Here is a 20005-nt window from a genome sequence, read left to right as displayed (position 1 = left end):
GCCCGCCCCGCCCCGCCCCGCTCTGGGCTCCGGGGCCTCCCCGGGGAGACGGGCAGGTCCGTCGRGGCGTGCGGGGGGCCTGGCCTCTCTGAGGGCATTCCTGCTCCTCCCGGGGGATAGCGGCCCCCCGCAGGGCCGTTTTGCCCCCCTCAGGCCACATCGGACCCTCCAGGGGGGCTGTCGAGTCCCTAGGGGCACAGTGGTCTCCATGAGGGGACAGCCACCTCTCTCCTTGAGACTTGGTGGCCTGTCTGCAGTCACAGCAGCCTCCCCAAGGGGACAGCCCCATCCCTGACAGCACGCCAGCCTCCTCGAGGGCACAGCGGCCTCCCCAAGGGGACAGCCCCATTGCTGAGGACACGCCAGCCTCCTCGAGGGCACAGCGGCCTCCCCAAGGGGACAGCCCCATCCCTGAGGACACGCCAGCCTCCTCGAGGGCACAGCGGCCTCCCCAAGGGGACAGCCCCATCCCCAAGGACACTCCAACCTCCCTTAGGGCACACTGGGGACATCCCCGTGGTCCCAGTGACCTCCCACGGGGACAGAGGCCTCCCCTGGGCTGCTCCTTGGGGACACCAAGGCCGAGGGGGGTCTTGCAGGTCCCCCCAAGTTGGTGGCCCCTCTCCCTTCCCGGTTGTGCCCCGGCGCTTCCCGAAGCTGTGGGGAGCCGATGACCCTAGTGCCACCTCCGAGGGGCTCGGGACGCCTGTCCCACAGCGAGGGGCTCGGCCGTGGCCACACAGGGCTTGTTTTCCTGTGCTCTCCTTGTCGGGAGCCGCCGGAGAGCAAGGGGTTTTCTCCGCGGGCGCGGGAAGAATGAGCTTTTATCCGGCCTCTTATCACACCACAATAGCAGTTTTCAGCCTCTGGCCCTTGGAGCCTGCGGGACTTGCGGAGGATCTGTGCAAGAACGCTAAGAAAAGCAGCTCTGTTGCCAGCGGGCTTCAGTTYGCTGGTGAAATGTGAACAAATCTGGGRAAAAAAAAAAAAGATTAAAAAAAAGATATCTTTGATAGATGCCCTGTTTTCCTCCCGTTTAAGAGCTAGATTGATACAGGAACTGCAAGTTAGAGCTATCAAATGTCACTCGTAGATCTTAAGTGTGTGTAGATTCAAGTTACAAATATTTGGGAACTCCAGACCAAACATGAATCTTGCTTGAAAACGTGATCGCATTTTCATGAAGAAGCAGAAAATGAGGATTGACTTGTTGATGCTTAAGGAGAAACGATGGGGAGCACCAGGGKGGGCAGTGGGCAGTGTCGAAGGGGAAGTCTTGGGGCTGACCTGGTCCTCTGCAATGGGCTGCAAAGTGGAAATCACATGGAAATGACTGAAAAAGGGGCTAATGGGAGCCAGAGCAAGAATTTGAGCTGATAGCTGGTCCTTAAAGACATTACACAGCAAACTGCCCTCGAGGAAAATCTAAGGGGCTTGAATAGCAGGCAGCCGTGAGTTGCCAGACAGGAGGAAGAGGTGAGAGAAAAGTGAGGTTTTTAGGTGGGATGGAAAGTTTTTTAGGTGGGATGAAAAGGCTGCAAAGGCCTCAAAGATTTTGGGAAGGAGAGTAGGGCCGAAGCGGAGGAGAAGCGGTCCAGACACGCACAGAGGTGCCCAGCACGTGCTGCTGTCAGCGGCCACTTGTCCGCATCACAAAAATTCCCAGGGATTTTAATCGTCACCCTGATGGTCTCCATTCACAGGGAGACCAGGTCCAAATTGCCTTGTCCTCGGAGGCTGTCCCTGAGGAAAAGCCCTTCCCTGCTTTGCTCACCCTTTGCATGGAGCTGGATTTCAGGGATCATTTCAGGGGGCRGCAGCAGCAACACAATGTCCTTACTGAGCTCTGAGCATCGGTGGCCTTTGGTTACTCACTTTAGCTAGTAAATAGACAAAAGGGCACAATAGTCTCTATAGTCACTTGTAGAAAATATTTTTAAAAATTAAATAAATGCCAATATTAAGTCACTGGAGGCTGTTTTCAAGTCAAAAAAAGGGCTTTTTAGGAATTTTTTTGAGCAATGCAGGCTAATAACATCAATAATATCCCTGTGATCAGAGGTAACAGTGATAAAAGCCTCAATGCAGTAAGAGTTTTTACTCTCCCTATCAAAGTTTACTCCATTAGCTTATAGAAAGCCTCGGTGATGACTTTCTCAACACTGTTCTTAGCCTTCAGGTTTCAAAACTGTCACTGATTACCAAAGTTTCCCAATAGTTTTAAAGGCTCCAGYAACCTTTTTTTCCTATGAACATCATTATTTCCAAGTGTAAATTACTGGAATTATACACGTGGCATGGTGAAAGTGCCTATAATAGGCCGATATAGTTGGCTTRGGACAATCCATACATTAAGTGTTGTTAATTAGGATAAGAAGAAGGAGAGGTCCACATGCTTTAATATAGATGGAAAATGAGACTGAGGAAGAGCAAATGCAGATGGAATAACTCCAGGGAAGAATATTGTCCAGCCTATGGATAGTGGCTGACAGTGGCTTTTGCACCACGACTGCTTTTGCTCTGTGTTAATAAAATCCGATGTAATGAAGGGCTCAGCTGGGCCTTTATGACATGGGGGACATGGTGGCAGGGATGGTTGAGAAATGCCACCCCTCACCCTTAATAAATCCCCCTCGAGTTCCTGTTTCATGATTCATTACRTGTTGATTTGGGGTGTTTTGCAGCATTCGCTTGCATCTGGCCTACAGGTCACTCTGTGGACACTCCTGTCGTGCTGTTTAGGGGGGATTATTTCCAATTTTGCAGCAGCAAATAAACCAAATACACTATTTAGATAGCGTATGTGTTCCATGCCCCTGCAGCCTTTGCTGGGCCCCGAAGCTACTCCCTTACTCACGGCAACAAGCGAAAACCAGGACAACTGAAAACACCATATTCCTAATATTGTGAATGTGTTCAGGCAGCTTTGGAAACCCCCCTGGTTTAGAGGGAAACGCTCAATATTGCACTGTACATCTGCCTTATTGAGGCTGCAGGCATTCACAAGCGTGGGATTACGGGATTTGCAAAGGCACCTGGCCTTGCACGACCTGCAGGCCCTTGTGCTGATGCTGGAACCAGGAATCCCTGTTCTACCTTACATGAAATCCTCCGTTACGGGCGCTGACAGCTCAAAGTGACTCCAAATTTAATCAGTTTGCCTTTGTAAACAATTACTTATGAAGCAGAACAGTAATTGGGAATAGTTTGAAGAAGTCCTTTTGATCTTTAGGRTCTACACTCTATAGGGAAAGAAAAAGCTGTGTGAGAAAAGGAAGTTATAGATGGTGAAATGTGCTTTTTTTTTTTCCCCTTTTTTTTCTTACGTTTTTCTCAGAGAGGGGATAGGAAGGTCAGCTCCTTTCAAATACATGTGAACAGAAAAAATTGGCTTTTCAGCCTTATCCGAGCTGCAGATCTTGGAGCATCAAAGGACTGTGCCTTCCTACAGCTTGGTGCACTGACTTGCTGAAAGTAAGGACGTCTGGAGGGACCTTTTTCCAGGGGTTTTCTGGAGTGCACGTTTTTCACGCTCTCCCTGCAGGTGCCTGGGAGGTGTCCAACAGAGCGGGGGGACCAGCAGGGCAAGACAGGACAGCGACTTCCCTGGGGAAAGCGTGGAGAGCAGAGGCTACTTGTGTGTGGTGGGATTTTTCCCATGATGTGCTGATCTCTGCGTCGTCCAGACATGTTAATGCCTGAAATAAAATCGCAGGTATTCATGCAACGCCAGGGCCTGGCGAGTGTTTCTGGGGGCCCCAAGTTCGTGGTAGCCAGAGAAACCTGTTCAGCTGCTTCCCCCCATTGCCTTTTTCCCTCGTCCTCCTTGGGATCCATCATCTGCTCCAGTTCACGGCAGGAAACTGTTGTTTTGCTTTAGAGAAAGCGGAATCAGACCACAATTGTACATTAAATACAGATATAATATGTTGGGATTTGAAATATTTGTTGTTAACCAGAGTAAATGACAATCATTGCTACTTCATGCTCTTTGGTCACAGTTCATGAAGCCCTCTAAGGCTGGAATCGAAATCAGGGTGTTTTTTTCTTTTTGGTAACATTTCCAAAAATATTATGAAGAGGGTTAAGTATGAAACTAAACTACAAAGGGTAATGACAGATTCCTCATCTCTTGATGACTTGAAATGAAGAGTGGATGTTTTTCTGGGAGATATATTTATACACAAATTACTAGGTTACAGCCATGGTAACTGGAWGCAATTCGGTGTTTAGATGGCCTGGAAGTTCCTTCTGCCTTTGAGCTCCGTTAAGGAGTCCACAGTTTCAGCCAGGTTTGCCCATCACTATTAGTCAATAATCACAGAACCACTGAGATTGGAAGGGACCTCTGGAGATCATCTAATCCCACCTCCTGCTCCCGCAGGGACACCCGGAGCTCGGGGCACCCGGTCACATCCCGGCGGGTTGGCAGATCTGCAGAGCAGGAGCCTCCGCAGCCTCCCTGGGCAGCCTGGGCCAGGGCTGGGCACCCTCACMCCAAACAAGCTCTTCCTCACGGSCACATGGAGCTGCCTGCGCTGCAACTGGCACCCACTGCCCCKTGTCCTGGCACTGGCCACCMCTGAGAAGAGCTTGGCCCCTTCCTCCGTATGTTCTCCCCTCAGGTATTTATACATGTTGACCAGATCCCCTCTCAATCTTCTCCAGGGAAAACATGGAGGAACTCAAAATAGCACCTGGAGGCACCCCAATAACCCAACCAGACACCGCACAACCCCAACTGTCCCCCGGCACCAGGACCCCGTCAGTGGGTGAGGGCCCTGAGCCGTGGTCACGCATGGCCGGCCGTAAATGTGTTTGTGTGGGTTGTGTACATGTGTTTTCAGCGGCCTTGGAGAAGCCTCTCCATGCAGGAGCCAGCGTGGGAGGAAAGCCAGGAGCACCCTGGAAAACCTGGGCCTTGGATGCTGCTCCCAGGGACCTGGGGGCACCAACGTGTGCAGCAGCRAAGGCTCAGGAGCTGTTTCACCTTCAGCTTTCTGCTCCTTTACAGAGCGAAGGAGCTCTGAAGGTCTGCTTTTCCATAGGATGAGAAAACTGCTCTGATTTACTTCTTCCAGAAGAAGGGCAATTTGAAGGATATTGACTTCTTAGAGCCCRTTTGGTTAAGAGCTCTTTGGAGGAAAACTCAGCTTGACTTCTACATCTGTGACACCAAGACCAAGGTAGCAGGTACCTGAGGAGCTGCTGACRAGTAACTCGGATAAAAATTCCCCGGCTGAAATCCAGACCAATCCCACCGAAGCCAAATCTTCCATCCTGACGTGCCCACTTACATGCCCAGCATCCAAGGTAGCTTCCCAGCGAGTGCAGACGGGGAACGGGCCTGTGGGCAGATGGTTTCTTTTAGCAAAGAAATAGCTGAAACAGTGTCAGGTCATCGTAGCCTCCAGCTTGCTGATATCCTCCTGCGAGGCTGAGGCACCAGAACTGCGCTGAAAGAGCAAAACAAATAATAGAGATTATATAAACTGCAGAGCCTGCCTTGGACTTCGCAGGGGGATTCGTAACGTGTTGCTGCTGTGGGGAGATTCTGAGGGTTTTTTTAAGCAATGGATCCCTGCTTTTTTTTGCCTATAGAGCTATTTATATGCAAACTAATATCAGCCGATGAGGTGTCTGAGTTCTCAAGGTTAATTATTCATCTCATGTGTCATATCCGTCACGCGGCATCGTTTCCTGTCCTGTGCTGGACAGCGAGGGGTTTTACACGGTGAGACGTAGCAAACGGTGAGCGTTTTTGAAAGCTTGCAAATGCGGGTATTTCTAAAAAAAGTAGTATGGATACTGGGTTCTATGGAGAGGAGTAGCATGTAAAAAAAGAAATGAATAATATTGCCCTGGACACATAACACATATCTGTATAGTGCTTCAGGATGGTGCTATAGAAATTAGAGGAAAGGAAAGATAAGTTGGACCGTGCTTGACTACATACGTGTTTTTCCTGCTGAGAAATTGTCTCTTTTACAGAGAAATTTTGAGGAGACACAAATATTTACCTTTCTTCAGTAACATTTCAATCAAMTTCCAGAACAATTCTGGATTAAAAAAAAAAAAAAAGAGAGAGAGGAAAAGCCTGTGGTTTTTTTTCAGTCAAAATCCTCTAGGTTTTGTTCAAATGGCTTTAATGAAGATAATGAACGCAGCTTCAGAAAGCAGACCCTTTCTGTGTTGAATGAAACCCCATTATTTGCAGAAAACTGCTCAGACAGGGTTTTAGATCAGCACTATATGCGGTGATTGCTCCTGTTTTAAGCATTTGGTTGGCAATGCTGCCACCAACGTTGGTGCAGACCGCACAGGACTAACACATCCTGGCAGTAAGAACAGGTTTAGAGGGAGCCTAATTGATCCTGAGCTTAGTTTTAGTCTATCATATAGGCAATTTAGCAGATACCATCCTACAAAATATATTTAACCACGTTTTTGGTGATAAAAACACCCTTTTTGCGGGCTGGTGTGGCCTGAGAGAGCATTGCCAGCATGGGAGGAAGAGAAAACCTTTTGTTACCTGCAGACTGCTGAGCATCCCGGAGCTGGGATTTGGGCAGAGACACTCAAATCTCGTAGCCATCCAAGTGACCGGGGCAGTGATGTTATCTTGACATCACCCGGCATGGAAACAGCTGGTACCTAATACATTTAATAGATTTCTGAGGTCAGAGGAGACCGTTCGCATCATCTGGCTCGACAGTTACTGCGATCGATGGTGATATTTTGGGCTTCAGGCAGTAACCGGCAAGGGTCAGGAAGGGCGTTTTCCCCTCAGTGCACAATGAGTGCCTGTTTTTGGGGTTTTGTTTATGAATTTGATGCCAGGCTGTGCTGCTCCCTGAAGGCATCGGAGACTGGTCGCAGTGGAAGGTGGGACATGGCCATGGTCTGGAGCTGACATCTACTCGTGGAGGTGTTGATACCATTGGCAGGGCAGCAGGCTCATGGGTGTCATCTTGAAATGCCCATTTTTTAAGTGTTGTGTTCTGCTCAGCGGGCCTGGATCAGTCTGAAACAAGATTCAGGGTCAGGAAGAAGTTTTCCCCGAGTTAAAGGGGACTTTTGGCTGCTTTCTSCTTCCCGTAGCCCATCACAGGCTGCCTGTGGAGATAAGGAGCCCACRCACTGCCGGCCCGCTGGGGAGCAGAAGTTTGCTGCCGTTCCTGAAAACAGGAGCCACTGGATCAGGGCAGAGTCAACAGTTTTGTCCCATCTGTGCGAGAGCTCTGCCAGCTACAGCCTGTGCCCATGTAATTCCGTATAATCCTGTCCCAGTGCCCAGGCCAGGCTCATGATGATCTCGTTGTAGAAGGAGGGGGCTTTAAGGGGGCTATAAAATGGAAATATTCCTTCCATCCAGGAAATATTCCTTCCATCCATTGCTGCTGGAAGCATACATGGAGAACAGACCACCCTGGCTCCAGAAAGCCAGGAATTTCCCCCAGCATGTCCGAAGAGGAGCCGCGAGCTCCTGTATTTCAGGTGTGTGATGTGAAGACAAGCAGCCCGGCTTGCGGCCGGGCAGCAGATGAGGAGAGGCTGAGTGAGCTGGGCCTGTTTTCTCTGGAGAAGAGAAGGCTGAGAGGGGATATGATTAACATGTACAAGTTCAGGAAGGGATAATGCAGGGAGGAAGGGGACAAGCTGTTTTCATTGGTGGCCAGCGATAGGACAAGGGGTAATGGGCATAAGCTGAAACACAGGAGGTTCCATCTCCAGGTGAGGAGGAACTTCTTCACTGTGAGGGTGACAGAGCCACGGGTGAGGAGCTGCCCCCCGCACCATGGTGCCACCATCCTTGCCGGCCCTCTGCTTCCCATCCCCTCCGGGCCTGCTCAGCCTGGCCAATGCTCACGATTCTTCCTGCAAAGCTCGGGAAACTCGATATATGCATTCATGCSCCAACCCCTGGGATGAAGGATGAGTTGCAGCTGCTTGCTTCCTTTTATTTCTTTTCTTTTCTCTCTTTTATGCTTAAAAACAAATTTCTGCACCCAGCACTTGCATTTGGACTATGTAGTGCCTTGGGATTTTTAAGGTAATGAAGTGATTTGGGTAGAATTTCTCCTTAATATCAGRAACTTGGCTGCCTTCCTCCCTCTGAACTTCCAGGAAACATCCAGGAAATATTCCTGGATGTTTTCCATCCGCCTCTTCCCTTTCCTCGCACCTTGCTCCAACTTTCTGCTCACGGGTGTGTACTCCAGTGGATTTTCCCCTTTCATCTCCTCTTCTTACTTGCCTGTGACCCTTAATAATCTCATTATTATTAGTAAGAGTCCAGCTTCTTCTGCAAGGAAAAAGGACATTTTTATAAGCAGCTGGAGAGAGCAGGAGCAGCCTCCCATGCCAGCCAGCCCTGGACACGTCAGTTCTTGGGCAATGTGAGAGCCCTCATAGCTGTATTAATGAAGAGAGAGGGAGAYATTGGTCATTTTGAGACCTGTCCCAGGGCTGTTTAATAACCCCGAGGCTGTGCCCATGCAATCTGAGGTGGCAAYGGAAGGACCAGGAGGCCAGAAGATGGACGAAGAGGAGAAGGGTTGTCCTGCGAGTCACAGGGAAACATCCAAGCGAAGGAGGAATCCAGGCAAGCCCCCCACGCCAAGGCAGTCGGTATTTTTGGCTTGTTAGGTTAATATAAGTGGTGACATGAGAGCATGAGCACAGGTGCCAAGGAGCCTCGCTTTTTGAAGGCATCTGCTCGGCTCTGGGGAGGCTGATGCCAAGGGAAGCCATCGCACCCTGTGTCCCTGCGGGATGCTTGCCATCCCATATCCACCATCTGCCGGCTTCGTTTATGGATGTGGCATCTTGTTTTTACAGTTACAGATGGCTCGAAAAGTTAAATCAACTTGACACAGCGATGGCACAAAATTCTCCCTTCCCTCCCACTCGTGCGTGTCAGCGCAGCCCATTACCATCAATCAGACTTCGCCGTGTTGACGGATGGTTACACTCAGCCAGCACAAGATGCTAGAGTTAAACAGGCTGCAGCGTTACAGAAATTTGCAGCTTTATAGCAAGCTTCAACATCCTCATTTTCCAAGCTACATCTGAAAAAAAAAAGGGGGGGTTGTAAATCTTTATCAGCAAAAGACATAGATTTGGACATTCCCTTTTTTTTTTTTTTTTTTTCCCCCTTCAAAAGTCTTGTGGCCTGGAGCAATGCTTATGAGCAGATAGGATCCATTACCTTTTTTCTTATGGGAAGCAAGTGGGAAATCAAAGTTGGATGGAGCAGTGRGCATGGGAAGTTCCTGCTGATCCATGTGCTGAAAAGCTTCTCTCTTGGCGTTTGCTTTCCAAGTGGTGGCCAAGAGAGGTGGGAATACTTGGTACCTGGTCCAGTGACAGCCACGTGCGAGTAGATGGTGTGTGTCGGCCTCAAAGCAGGAAACAATGAGTAGAAAATAAAAAATGAGAACTTTGGGAGTGCATTTACCTGCCCAGTGGGGAGGTGAGGACCTTAGTCTGGGACTGCTCATCAGTGGTTGTCCTGAGGCAGGCTGATAACAGTGGGCTGCAGTGATCCTTAATTGGCGTGTAGGAAAAAGATGATAAAAATGTCCATGCAAGCGGGATGTTTGTGGGTGTAGGTGCAAGGGAGGGAAATGGCTGCGCAGTCTGTGATAAGCAGATGCTCGCGCATCTGTCCTCTGCRTGAAACGCTTTGGGAGGTGAATCCCACTGTAAACTGAGGACCTTGCATGTGGCGGACACACAAATCAACCTGCTTTTTTTCAAAAGATAATTAAAGCTCGATCCTTGCCCCCAAAATGACACAAAAGAATATATTACCTTGATTGGAAATGTGATTTTTTTTTTATTAGGTGAACTCTCTGCAGGAAGAAATAGAGCATGTGGCTGTGAAGATATAAAAGGAGATTCAAACAGGATTGCTCGAACAAAACTGAGCCAAACCAAAGAAAATCCCCTTCAGGAGGCTCTCTGGGGCAGGAAAGTGGAACATTCCTTAGCCCTCTTCTTGGGAAGACCCAAGCCCATACACRTTTTTCTCTTGTTCTAAAATGAGATACTGGGTTCTTGCCTTGCATTTGTGAATGTGCAGGACTTGTGCTGCTGCATGAATATGCAAACTATTAATAAGAGCATCATTCATGAGTAAGCCACAACATGCTTTATTTTCAAAAAACGCCCATTTTCTGTTCCACTATCTCCCTCCCTTCGTGTTTCTCCATGGGGCTATCAGGAAACCTTGATACCTTCTTGATATTTGATATCTTCCCTCTTAAGATCCAGGTGCGCTGGGAAGAAGAGAAGAGGACGGGGCCATTCGCCTCCCACTCAAGATGCTGCTTCCAGCAGGAGAGCTCCCGATGGGGGGTAACCGCTCCGATTTATAGGATCAGAGGCTGCTGTTCTTTTTCCATACGGGCTCCTCATTGCTCATTTCCCCTCCTGAAWCGGTTTCGAGCAGTTGGCCACGCTCAGCGCACGCAGAGCTTGGAAAACACAGCAGCAGTGTTGTGAAATTGTTTTGCAAAAGCAAGTGGCAACTGGTGCGAACAGATGTCCCTGGGGAGGAGACAACGGGGAGATGGGGCCGGCCTGACTATATATTCCGCAGCAAACGTRTAGCCCTAAATAATTAACTAGCATTGCTGAAACTACTGGGATAGCGTAGGTAGCTTTTTTAACTGCTTTTGTCTGATTTGGGCTTTTCTTGCTCTAAGGAATACAGTGGAAACCACCAGAAATACACAGTAGTGGAGTACAGTCTATAAGCAAATTCTCTTGTAAAATGTCTAGTTCAGGTAGTATCTGCTTTTAAATGCTTTTCTCTAGAAACAGTAAGAATATAGGCAATAAAAATAYAATAAATTCTGTGCCAGGATGGCATGTGTGGTACCAACAAGCAGAAGAAGGTCCTTGCCTCACTGATGGCTGTAAAGTCCTCCGTCCCAGAGTGTGTCAGCTCAAGATATTAGTAATGTTTCAATAAACTGGAAAATTCAATAAATGTTTGCTGGCATCTCACCTAATGCTTAGGGGAAGCAGCAGGCTCAGGGCAGGGTGTCACCGTCTCGTTCGGAATTGGGTTAAGCCTTGGTAGGTCTTGGTTAAGACCTTGGTAGGTCTCCTCCATCTCGATCTTCCCCAATTCCTRCTTTGAAGTGGTGGAAAAAAATAATGCCAATTTGGACATGCTGGTGCTTTTTTTCCCTGTTTTGTGCCTGCAGATACATAAATATAATCTTCAAAGGCCCGTGGCCTGGCTTGGGCAGGAGCTGGCGGCAGGACGAGGCACAGCTTTGCTGGGCCAGGCAGGGCCCGTGAGGGGATTAGGCCGCCGCGCTCCTTCCTCTTCTAGAAAAGCTGGACTTGAAGATAACAACGAAATTTCCAGTTTAGCAGGAAAGCTGCGGAGAATCACACTCGCCTCCCCCTCGTCCCCCGAGCAGCCAAAACAACGGGGAGAATGCGCCGAAGAAGGGGGAAATGCAGCAATTTGTTGAAATCGGCTTTTTACTTATTAGGCGCTTTGCTTATTTTCAGTCCTGTGACAGCAATCGATAGAGACGGTCCCAAACAGAGACATCTGGTATGAAAGTGCGGGTGACAAGCATAAATAAAAAAAGGAATAATTGAAATAGAAAGCCCTTCTGCTTCTAACATGTTAGTCGCTGAAGTGTTTCGCTTAAAATGGATCAGCTGCAGAGGACGAGGAAAGAATGAAGAGGTTCTGCCGGAGGCTGCAGGAAAGGGGGTGGCATTTTTGGCTGGAAAACTTTTAAAATGGGAAATAGAGTTTTCAGGTAGGTTTTTCCACTGAAAACATTGGTTTTCAAGGTAAGATTTTATTTTGTTTTGATTTGTTTTCTTTTGTTTTCTTTTATGTTTCCTTGYGTGAGGTGTCACCAGGAAGACCTGATGGAGCCCTGAAGTCACCTCGGTGCTGGGCTCTTGGCTGTTGGGTCCCGTGGGGACAAGGACGAGCTGCAGGACACAGCCCATCATTAAAGATAGCCCCAGTCACGCTTTTTGTGCTCAACTGTGTTCTTRTAACTTACCTGTTACCTCTCCTTTACTAGTAAATGGAATTAATTGTAGCTTCTGCCATGTTAACTGAGTTAGAAAACACGTGAGCAATAAAATAGTCCTCCTGCTGTCCTGCCATTGCCTCTTTATAGCCCCAGCCCTAGCTCTGCGTGCAAGAAGAGATGCTCTGATGTAACAGCTAAAGATAACTGAATGAAGAAAAGATGGATTTAATATAAAGCACGAATATGCTAAAAAAAAAAAAAAAAGTTGCACATATTCTATTCCTGACATCTTTGCAGGGCTCTGCCAAGTGTAGCCTCAACCCCATTTTATTTGCTGTAGTTGGGCTTAAAACGCCTTATTTGAACACACCTTATTTTCAGATGTGAAATGAAGAATGCTCTGCGTGGCTAGCAGCCTTGCCCTCAAGTTATTTTGTTTTTGGCCTCTGTCTTTTGGSCACGCTATGCTCAGCCCACAGTTTATGTTCATAGCCCTCTCCTGCTTCCAAACTCGCTGCTGGAAAAAGCTCCGGAAAGCATCAAGAAAAGCCAAGTGTTCATGGAGCAACTAAAGGGAAGTGCCTCCCATGTGAGTTTTGCCCCCTCCTGTCTCTAAAATACAAGTGCTGGTGACCCAAACTGGTGGGAATATAGAGGTTTTCTTGCAAGCAAGTGGAGATTGGGCAGAGTTGGAGCCCAGTCTGGCTGTGGTGCTGCAGAAAATAATGTGTTTTTGGGGAGTACTAATCAAAAATGCCCCATTCCCAGGTAATCTTTTCCAGGCTCCTGGAAGAGGGTGGCAAATTCCACTCTTGCCGTATAAATGGAAGAAGGACTTGATTCCCGCTGGGCACTACCAGCTCAGGGCTTTGCACACACAACACCTTAATGTGTGCTTATGCTAAAGCTTAGCAAGGAGTGAAGCGAGAAGCTATTTCACTATAGCATCGGAGGGCACAGGAGTGAGCTCACGGTGATAAATAGCACGTATAAAAGGTGGAAAACAGTCAGCAGACATATGTTTTCCCTCAAATTGCATAGCTGTGATCTAGGAAAGGATCATGATTTGGAACAGATCAGGATTCATTAGTGCCAGGAGATGTTCAGACCTGCAAGGCGGTGGGTGATGGACATCAGTTTTGCTCTCACATTGCTGCTATTGGATGGTGGAGGGCTTTGGCAGTGAGGTCCTCCTGCTGGACATGTGGGTCTGGGCAGTGGTGGTCTCCTGGTGCTGATCCTCAGAGTCTTCAGAATCTTCCTCTGAACGTCTCTGAGGCTGAGGGGTCCCAAAGTTCTCCAAGCATCTCCAGCTGACAGAGGGGTTGGTGACACCGGTGTGTACCTGGGTGTAAGGTGGCAGTTCCTGACTGAAACACAACCACATCTGAGCTGGTATGGACTRTGATATCTGTTTTCTCCCTCACTCTTTTGGGAATCCGAGCTCTAAAACTGTTTCTTCTGAAGCTGGGACCTTTCGAGAGACGTTGTAGACATGCTGAGAGCCCAAGAGCTGAGAAAACAGGCTTTGCACAATGATATCCAGCCCCTGAAGTCTTTTATTTCTTTTATTTCCTTTTATTTTTATTTTATTTTATTTTTTTTTTTTAATGACATCTGCCCACTCGCTAGATAAAATTTTGTGAGAAACCTGCCAGGCTCCTGGCAGGATCTCAATAAACCCAGTATGGTCCCATGTTGTGCTTTAACTGCGGCTACATTGGCAAGCGGAAAACAAATGTTTTCAAACGTCCCTGCTCGGCTCGAAGGCACTGAGTCATCACAGCAGCCTCGAGACGTGACACCGACATCCCCCTCTCCGTGGGCAGAGTTTTGACGGGAAAAGCTCCCYGTTCTCATCTTTGACCCCTGCTTCAGCCAGCGATTTGCCGTTTTCCCCATATATCAGATGAAAGAAGAGAAGAAAATGAAGTCCTTGACCTTTGCCAACTATAACGGGGCATGTATTTATTTTACAGGATGAAGCTGTTGGTGTTGAAGGAGGATTTTGGTTGCCCTCTCCAGGTCTCAGAAGAGACCGATGATAGTGATAGTCCTCTGTTTTGGGKATCGTAAGCCAAATTGCTCTTAACTGGGGTCCTGGAGATGATGAGACCTAAATGTGGCACTTTGAGCTGACTGGAGACCCTGTGGGAAAGGTCAGTCTTTGGCAGTGTGGGTCCAGGTGTTCTTCAAATGGAAGAATCACAACTTCTGCCCAAGAGCTGCCAATGGGGAAAGTCAATCAAGTCAACATGGTGTTGCTGAAGCCCTTCCAAAGTGGATGGATGTACTTCTAATTTGCTGGCATAATGACTGACACTCTGCAGAGCACAAAGCCAAGAACGCCTTTCTCAACAAGTTTTAAGTCTTAAATGMTTCTCCTGGGAAATTAATTCCTCCCCCTGGTGTTTGGGCACCTCTCTGAGGTGGATTTGCCAAGCTCAGCTGGGCGAGACTGCTGTGATCATGGTGCTATCTATCATCTTCTCTGCAGAAGGGCTTCAGCAACACTGAGTGCGGAACATCCAACTTCCTCTGTAAGAACTTTTTCAGGGCAATACATTTCAGTACATTTTCATCCTCAAAAAAGACCCCAAGCCCCATCTAATTACCAATAAGCAAAAGTTTTAAGTTTAGTTTTACCATATTTGTCCTCTTGGAAATAAGACCAGTCTTTTACCCCTTTCCAAATCACGGCTGTAAAAAGCGGCATGATGCAAACCCTTCTTCTTTTTTGGAAGAGCTTTTAATTCTACTGCAATCTGAGCTGTATACAGGGACACTTCAACCTGTAAAGCTCAGTATGGATTTTGGACAAAGAAACGTGATTTTTGCATGCTCCCGCATGCTCTGTCACCATCTGGAAGATGCCAGGAGAGCATCTCCCACTGCCTTTGTACCTGCTCTCTATCTACCTTCTCCAGCCACAGTTTGATTCAGCACCCAAGCCAAAACTATTTACAAAAATTCTGGCATTTCTGTGCTAGTTGTTAAACATAACTGGAGCCATTGCCCAGCGTGACCAGCCTCTGCCCAGTGTGTTAAACCCCGCCAGCCTTCAAACTGGGCTCACGTGCCTAAATCTGCCCCATAAATCACGTCGCACAGCTGGAAAAGCCATTCAGAGTAAATCCAGATTCCTGTGGATGGCTCAAGCCAGCACACGGGCTGGCTATGAGCAGGTACTGCATGGACCTGGCGTAACTGCTGCCAAAACCTCTGTGAAGCCTTGGGATGAGTATTGCACGTGGAGAACACTGCATTTTTGCAGGAAGACAGACTCCGGTGCCACGGGTGAGGTGCTCGCCAGCTCCGTGTCACCGCTCACGTCCCCAGCGAAGGCTCTTGAGGCCTCTTCAAGCACACAGAATAACCTTGGCGCACTGTAGAAGGTCATCTGAAGCTACACCTGCTCGCTCAAGTGCTTCTCACCAAAGGTGCCAAGGATTTGTGAGATAATTAACTAGTCTTCCCATATAACTTATTTTTTTTCTAGAAGTTTCAGTAAGTTTGTCTTTCTGGTGCTGCTTAGGACCACCAGCTCTGTCCTCTTGTACACAAGGGCACCCAAAAGTACGTGGCACAAGGATGTACCAGGGAGCAGAAGAGGAGATCAGAAGTCCCCTGCCTGCTTTGGAGAAGTCAACCACTTCCATATCAAGTGTCTCCACCAATGTCCTCCCCTCCTCCCGCTCTCATTGCTGAGTGTCATGGTTCCTGTTCTCTGTAACGTGTTTCCCTTCCCCTTTCGGTTCTGCTCTCCATGGCCTCATCCAGCTCGGGGACGTGGGACACCTCTGGCTTCTCGCATCTGAGGCAGATGCAGCTCTGGTGACCAAGCAGCCTCCATGGTGCATCATGAAGGACAGTCCTAGGTGTCCTGCAAAGCAAGCCGTTGCTGGTCAACTCTTTATTGATCAAGTGCTGTTACGCAACTGCCTTCACCTCCACTTGACCAGGTCATTTAGCCTCCTGCCCATGCAATACTATTGACAGGATGCTCTTCAGGGTCTCATAATTCTGCATTTTGTCTGCAGAGAGAAAATTAGACTCCCTCTTACCAGTTTTGCTCCCCTCTCTACATTTGTTGCTCTCTTTGCAGGAAGGGAACCTGGAGAACATCGAGCTTCAGCTCGATGCAGGCGGTGGGAAAGTACCGCTGGGGAGGACGTTCATGCAGGTCAGTGCATGGGGTGAACACACACCTGGATGGTGTCATGACCCTCTATGGGACTGATGGGCTTCGGGCCTGCTGCCTGTCCAGGACCAGCAATAAACCTGTCCCTGGGCATCCCTTCTCCTACTCTGGTCTTGGTGGTGAAGAACATCTCACCTTTCAACCATGTGGAACCCGAGGCAAAGAGCAAAAGCGTTTACCCGCAGCATGAGGAGTGTCAGGGAGACATCTCCTTATTTGATTTAATTCACACACTCTTCCTGCTTCACATGGGCAGAAATCCAATTTAAAACCCCAGTGTGTCTTTGCCAGCAGATTTGCCCTCAAAGCACCTATTGGAAACCCTTTTTTTCCCATCTTTGTACCATGGTTCCACTTGATGCTTAGGAGATTTGTGGGGAAGAAGGCTTCATTAGCTCCGTTGTGTTCCTCCCCTGCAGGAGAAATAAAATATTCTCTTTCAGCCTGCAAAGATTTCCACTTTAAAAGAGAAAAGGTGTCGGTACAGGAAGGAGTTTCCGGATGCCACTGCTTTATTAGATGCATTTTATAGTACTATAACATAGTGGGACAGAGCAAATAATTTACAGCGAACACCAATTAGTTTTTTTCTCTTTTCCTGAAATTTTAAGTATCAAATAATTTCAGTGAATAAAATTCCCTGTTAGCTGTTTTACAGCTATGTGATCTTAAAGGCGCTTAAGATACTTTAAATAAGTATAACCCTGTGTGGCACAGTATCACACTATGCTTCTACATGGGCTTGCTTTGGGTTTAGAAGCAGGTCTCCATGGCAAGCAGTTGGAGCTTGTAGCCTGAAAGTGCAGTTCTCAACGGCTTCTCTCTGACACTTATTGCCTGAAACCTCCTGGGACAATAAATATGCTTGGGAAAAATTCTCTTCCTAAAAAAATATATATGGAAGCAAAAAAAAAAAAAAAAAAGGGATGCAAAAAAAGTGGCTGGAGCAAATTCTGCGAAAAATATCCAAATATTTGCCAATACTTAGGCCCAGCGCAGGAGAGCCAGGAGAGGTCCCTTGTCCAGCGGTTCAGCCTCTCTCCGTGGCCCAGTCCTTGTGATCGGGGTGATAGTCATAGAGAAACGTGACCAGGGGCTGATCTGGTGCCTGCATTGGAAACTGTGTTAAAATTCACATTTGTGTCAATGTGTGCCAAAGTGGACGTGTCCAATCCCTCCATGACCTGGTCTACCACACCACGGCTCCTTAGATTTTCTTGAAGGAAGCCCCCATGAGTTCCTGTGCTCTGTAAGCTGCTGGACTCCCTGAAACACTCAATCTCCTTTGTTTCCCGGTGGCTAATGGGTTCAACACGCTGTCAAAAAAAGGCTCAGGAAAACCCTGGTGGACTGCCTTGAAAAAATACAACTTCTTGTTGTTGACTTCAGTCAACGAAAGGCGGTAATAGAAACATCATCAGCAAAATCATGAGTCGAGCACCAGAGAGCTTGGCATTCCTAAATAATCAAGTATTGTTTCTCATTTTGGAGATTTTGGGATGTGTTTTCTGGCTTCCCATTTGAGTCAGTAAAGCCTAAAGACTGCACGTGCTGTAGAATCCCTAATTCTTATGCTTGGTTGGGTTTGGTTTTATATGGCACTTTGCCTCAGCTTCATCTCCACGATTCCTCATTGTCATTTTTCTAATCGAACGTTCTTCATTTCTTATGATTATTGCTTCCTACTGGCCTGCTGTAACGTTGCTCTGGCTGCGTAGCCAGTGGTGGTGACAGTTCTACCATGGTGGAGACCGGGTGGAGATCAGAGCCACCTAGTTCCCATCACCAACTGGAGGCATGAATCATTGCAGGTGATCTTTTCAGCTTGCCTCTTCTCGAGAGTTTAATAAAATAGTCTGTAAGTGGAGAAGTACACACATTACTTAAATCCTGAACCAAAGCTTGAGAAGCCTGAATCCTTCCTCCCAAGTCAATGAAAATGCAATTTCCAGTCTAATCTTCTAATGATATTCTGTAATAAAGTGAATTAATTCATCTGTGATTGAGTTAGAAGTACTAGCACACTGTTCTGCAGAGCTCAGTGGGTTAAAATCGTGTAGCTAGTGTGAAGTGAGTGATGAGGAACAAGTCCCAACAGGCTTCCACCTAAGTAATTCTTTCTTCCCACTTAATCTCAGTTTACTATTAAGGATCTAATCCTTCCTTTTTAGTTTTCCTAACTCCTGCTATGGCTCCCCTTTGTTCACCCAGAGTAGCTAAGGAGAAACGCTTTGGATGTGAGCTTCGCTGGTGAAGCTGAAGGACGAAACGTGGGACCTCAAATGTCCCTGTTCTCCTTTGGATGGAGACCACCTTCTGGTGTCACTGGGGACCTTGCATTAGGGCTACAGATAGAGGTTCTGGGCTCACTGCCCTGTGTGTCAAGCTAAAAAAACTAAATAAATGCCAGCAACCTTCAGCAAGACATAGAAAAACACCGAGACTGGGACATGATTTGATCTGCATATGTTGGACACAATTGTTCTCCTAGGGATTCTTGAATGCCTTTGAAATGGATGCAGATTATCAGGAGAGTGCTGGAAACATCAGACACTGTTAATTCCTGATCTGAAAATGAGCCAGTCATTTACAGGGTGACCCTCAGGGCGCCCAATCCACTCAAGTCTCCCCAAAATCATCACGTGGGGTTTACAGCAAGCATCAGTGTGCGTCGCATTGCGGTGGTGGGAGCAGCCCTGGCTTTGCAGGTCCCTTCTGCAGTTGGAAAAGTGGAGCCACCAGGTAGAATTTCACTTATGTTAACTGAACTCCACCTGGATAAATGTTTGATATGCTATGTTCTTTCCAGACTGCCTGTGTTTCAGTTGATAGATTTACGTAACTATTTTACAACCAACACGGACAGAAATCTAAGGAGTTATATGTTTTTTATTGACTGTGAAATCATGTGCAAATCTATCACCAGAGCACCATGGAAAGAACTTGACACTCCTAAAGCAGCCTTTATCGAAGTTGTGTCATATTTTAATTTGTAGTATGGGCTATAAATTGTGTGAGCTGCAGCGCTCAGGCAGTGTACCCAACACAGTGTGCATGGGGCTGCCCTTGAGCCAACAACAGGGACAAAAAAGCTCTTTTTAATAAAGTAACTGCCTTGATGCCACATCTCCTTCAAACACTTCATTGTGGTTGTGTTAAGCTGTCTAGGGACACTTGTCACATCCAGTTTCCTTGGCTTTGAGCATGACGAAGGAGTTCCTGCCTATAGATGATGTCCTGTCTTTAGAACTTGCCCAGGGCTGTGCACTGAGGACTTAGGTCCCTCTCCTGTTAATCTACACAGATATTCAGCACTGAAAAATTCACATATGTGTTGGCTACCTGCTCATTGCAGTGTTTATTCTGGGGCTTGATATGAGCCTTGACTATCAGAGTGCTGGTGACCACATTTTTTTTTTTTTAATATTAGTGACAAGAGGCACAAATGGCAAAATTTCAACAGGTTCATTTAGGAATCCTGCTTTACACATTTCATACATGTCCAAGTATCTTAAAGAAGGACTTTTGGACAATTCATACCTGGTCACTTCTCTTTTGATGCCTCAGCACCAGTCACAGGCTCAGCAAGCGCAAAAGTGTGATGAAGTTGGCACTGTGTCTGAAGCTTAGATTTTCCTCAGACTTTTCCTTAGTGAGGCACGTGCTTGCAGTTATGAGGATGGGGTTTTGTGACTACTTAGAACCAGACAGAGATATATAAAACACGCTGCAGAAAGTTCATGGCATGAGCTGAGAACTTGGCGGCAAAACTGAGACGAGA

At 47.5% G+C, this 20005-nt stretch overlaps 1 protein-coding gene across 1 annotated transcript in view; it reads right to left on the bottom strand.

Moving 5' to 3' along the window:
- Positions 1 to 11125, bottom strand: part of MEX3C (mex-3 RNA binding family member C) — a 27548-nt gene extending 16423 nt beyond the window's left edge. The window contains exon 1 of the mRNA XM_026038951.1: positions 11060 to 11125. Coding sequence (XP_025894736.1) covers positions 11060 to 11125 — 66 coding nt within the window. The remainder of the gene's footprint in view (positions 1 to 11059) is intronic.
- Positions 11126 to 20005: the final 8880 nt, after the last annotated feature.

Source organism: Nothoprocta perdicaria, unplaced genomic scaffold (genome assembly GCF_003342845.1).
Source record: "Nothoprocta perdicaria isolate Ctin4 unplaced genomic scaffold, notPer1 scaffold_10, whole genome shotgun sequence".
Taxonomy (NCBI): domain Eukaryota; kingdom Metazoa; phylum Chordata; class Aves; order Tinamiformes; family Tinamidae; genus Nothoprocta; species Nothoprocta perdicaria.
This window is presented reverse-complemented; position numbering and strand designations above follow the sequence as displayed.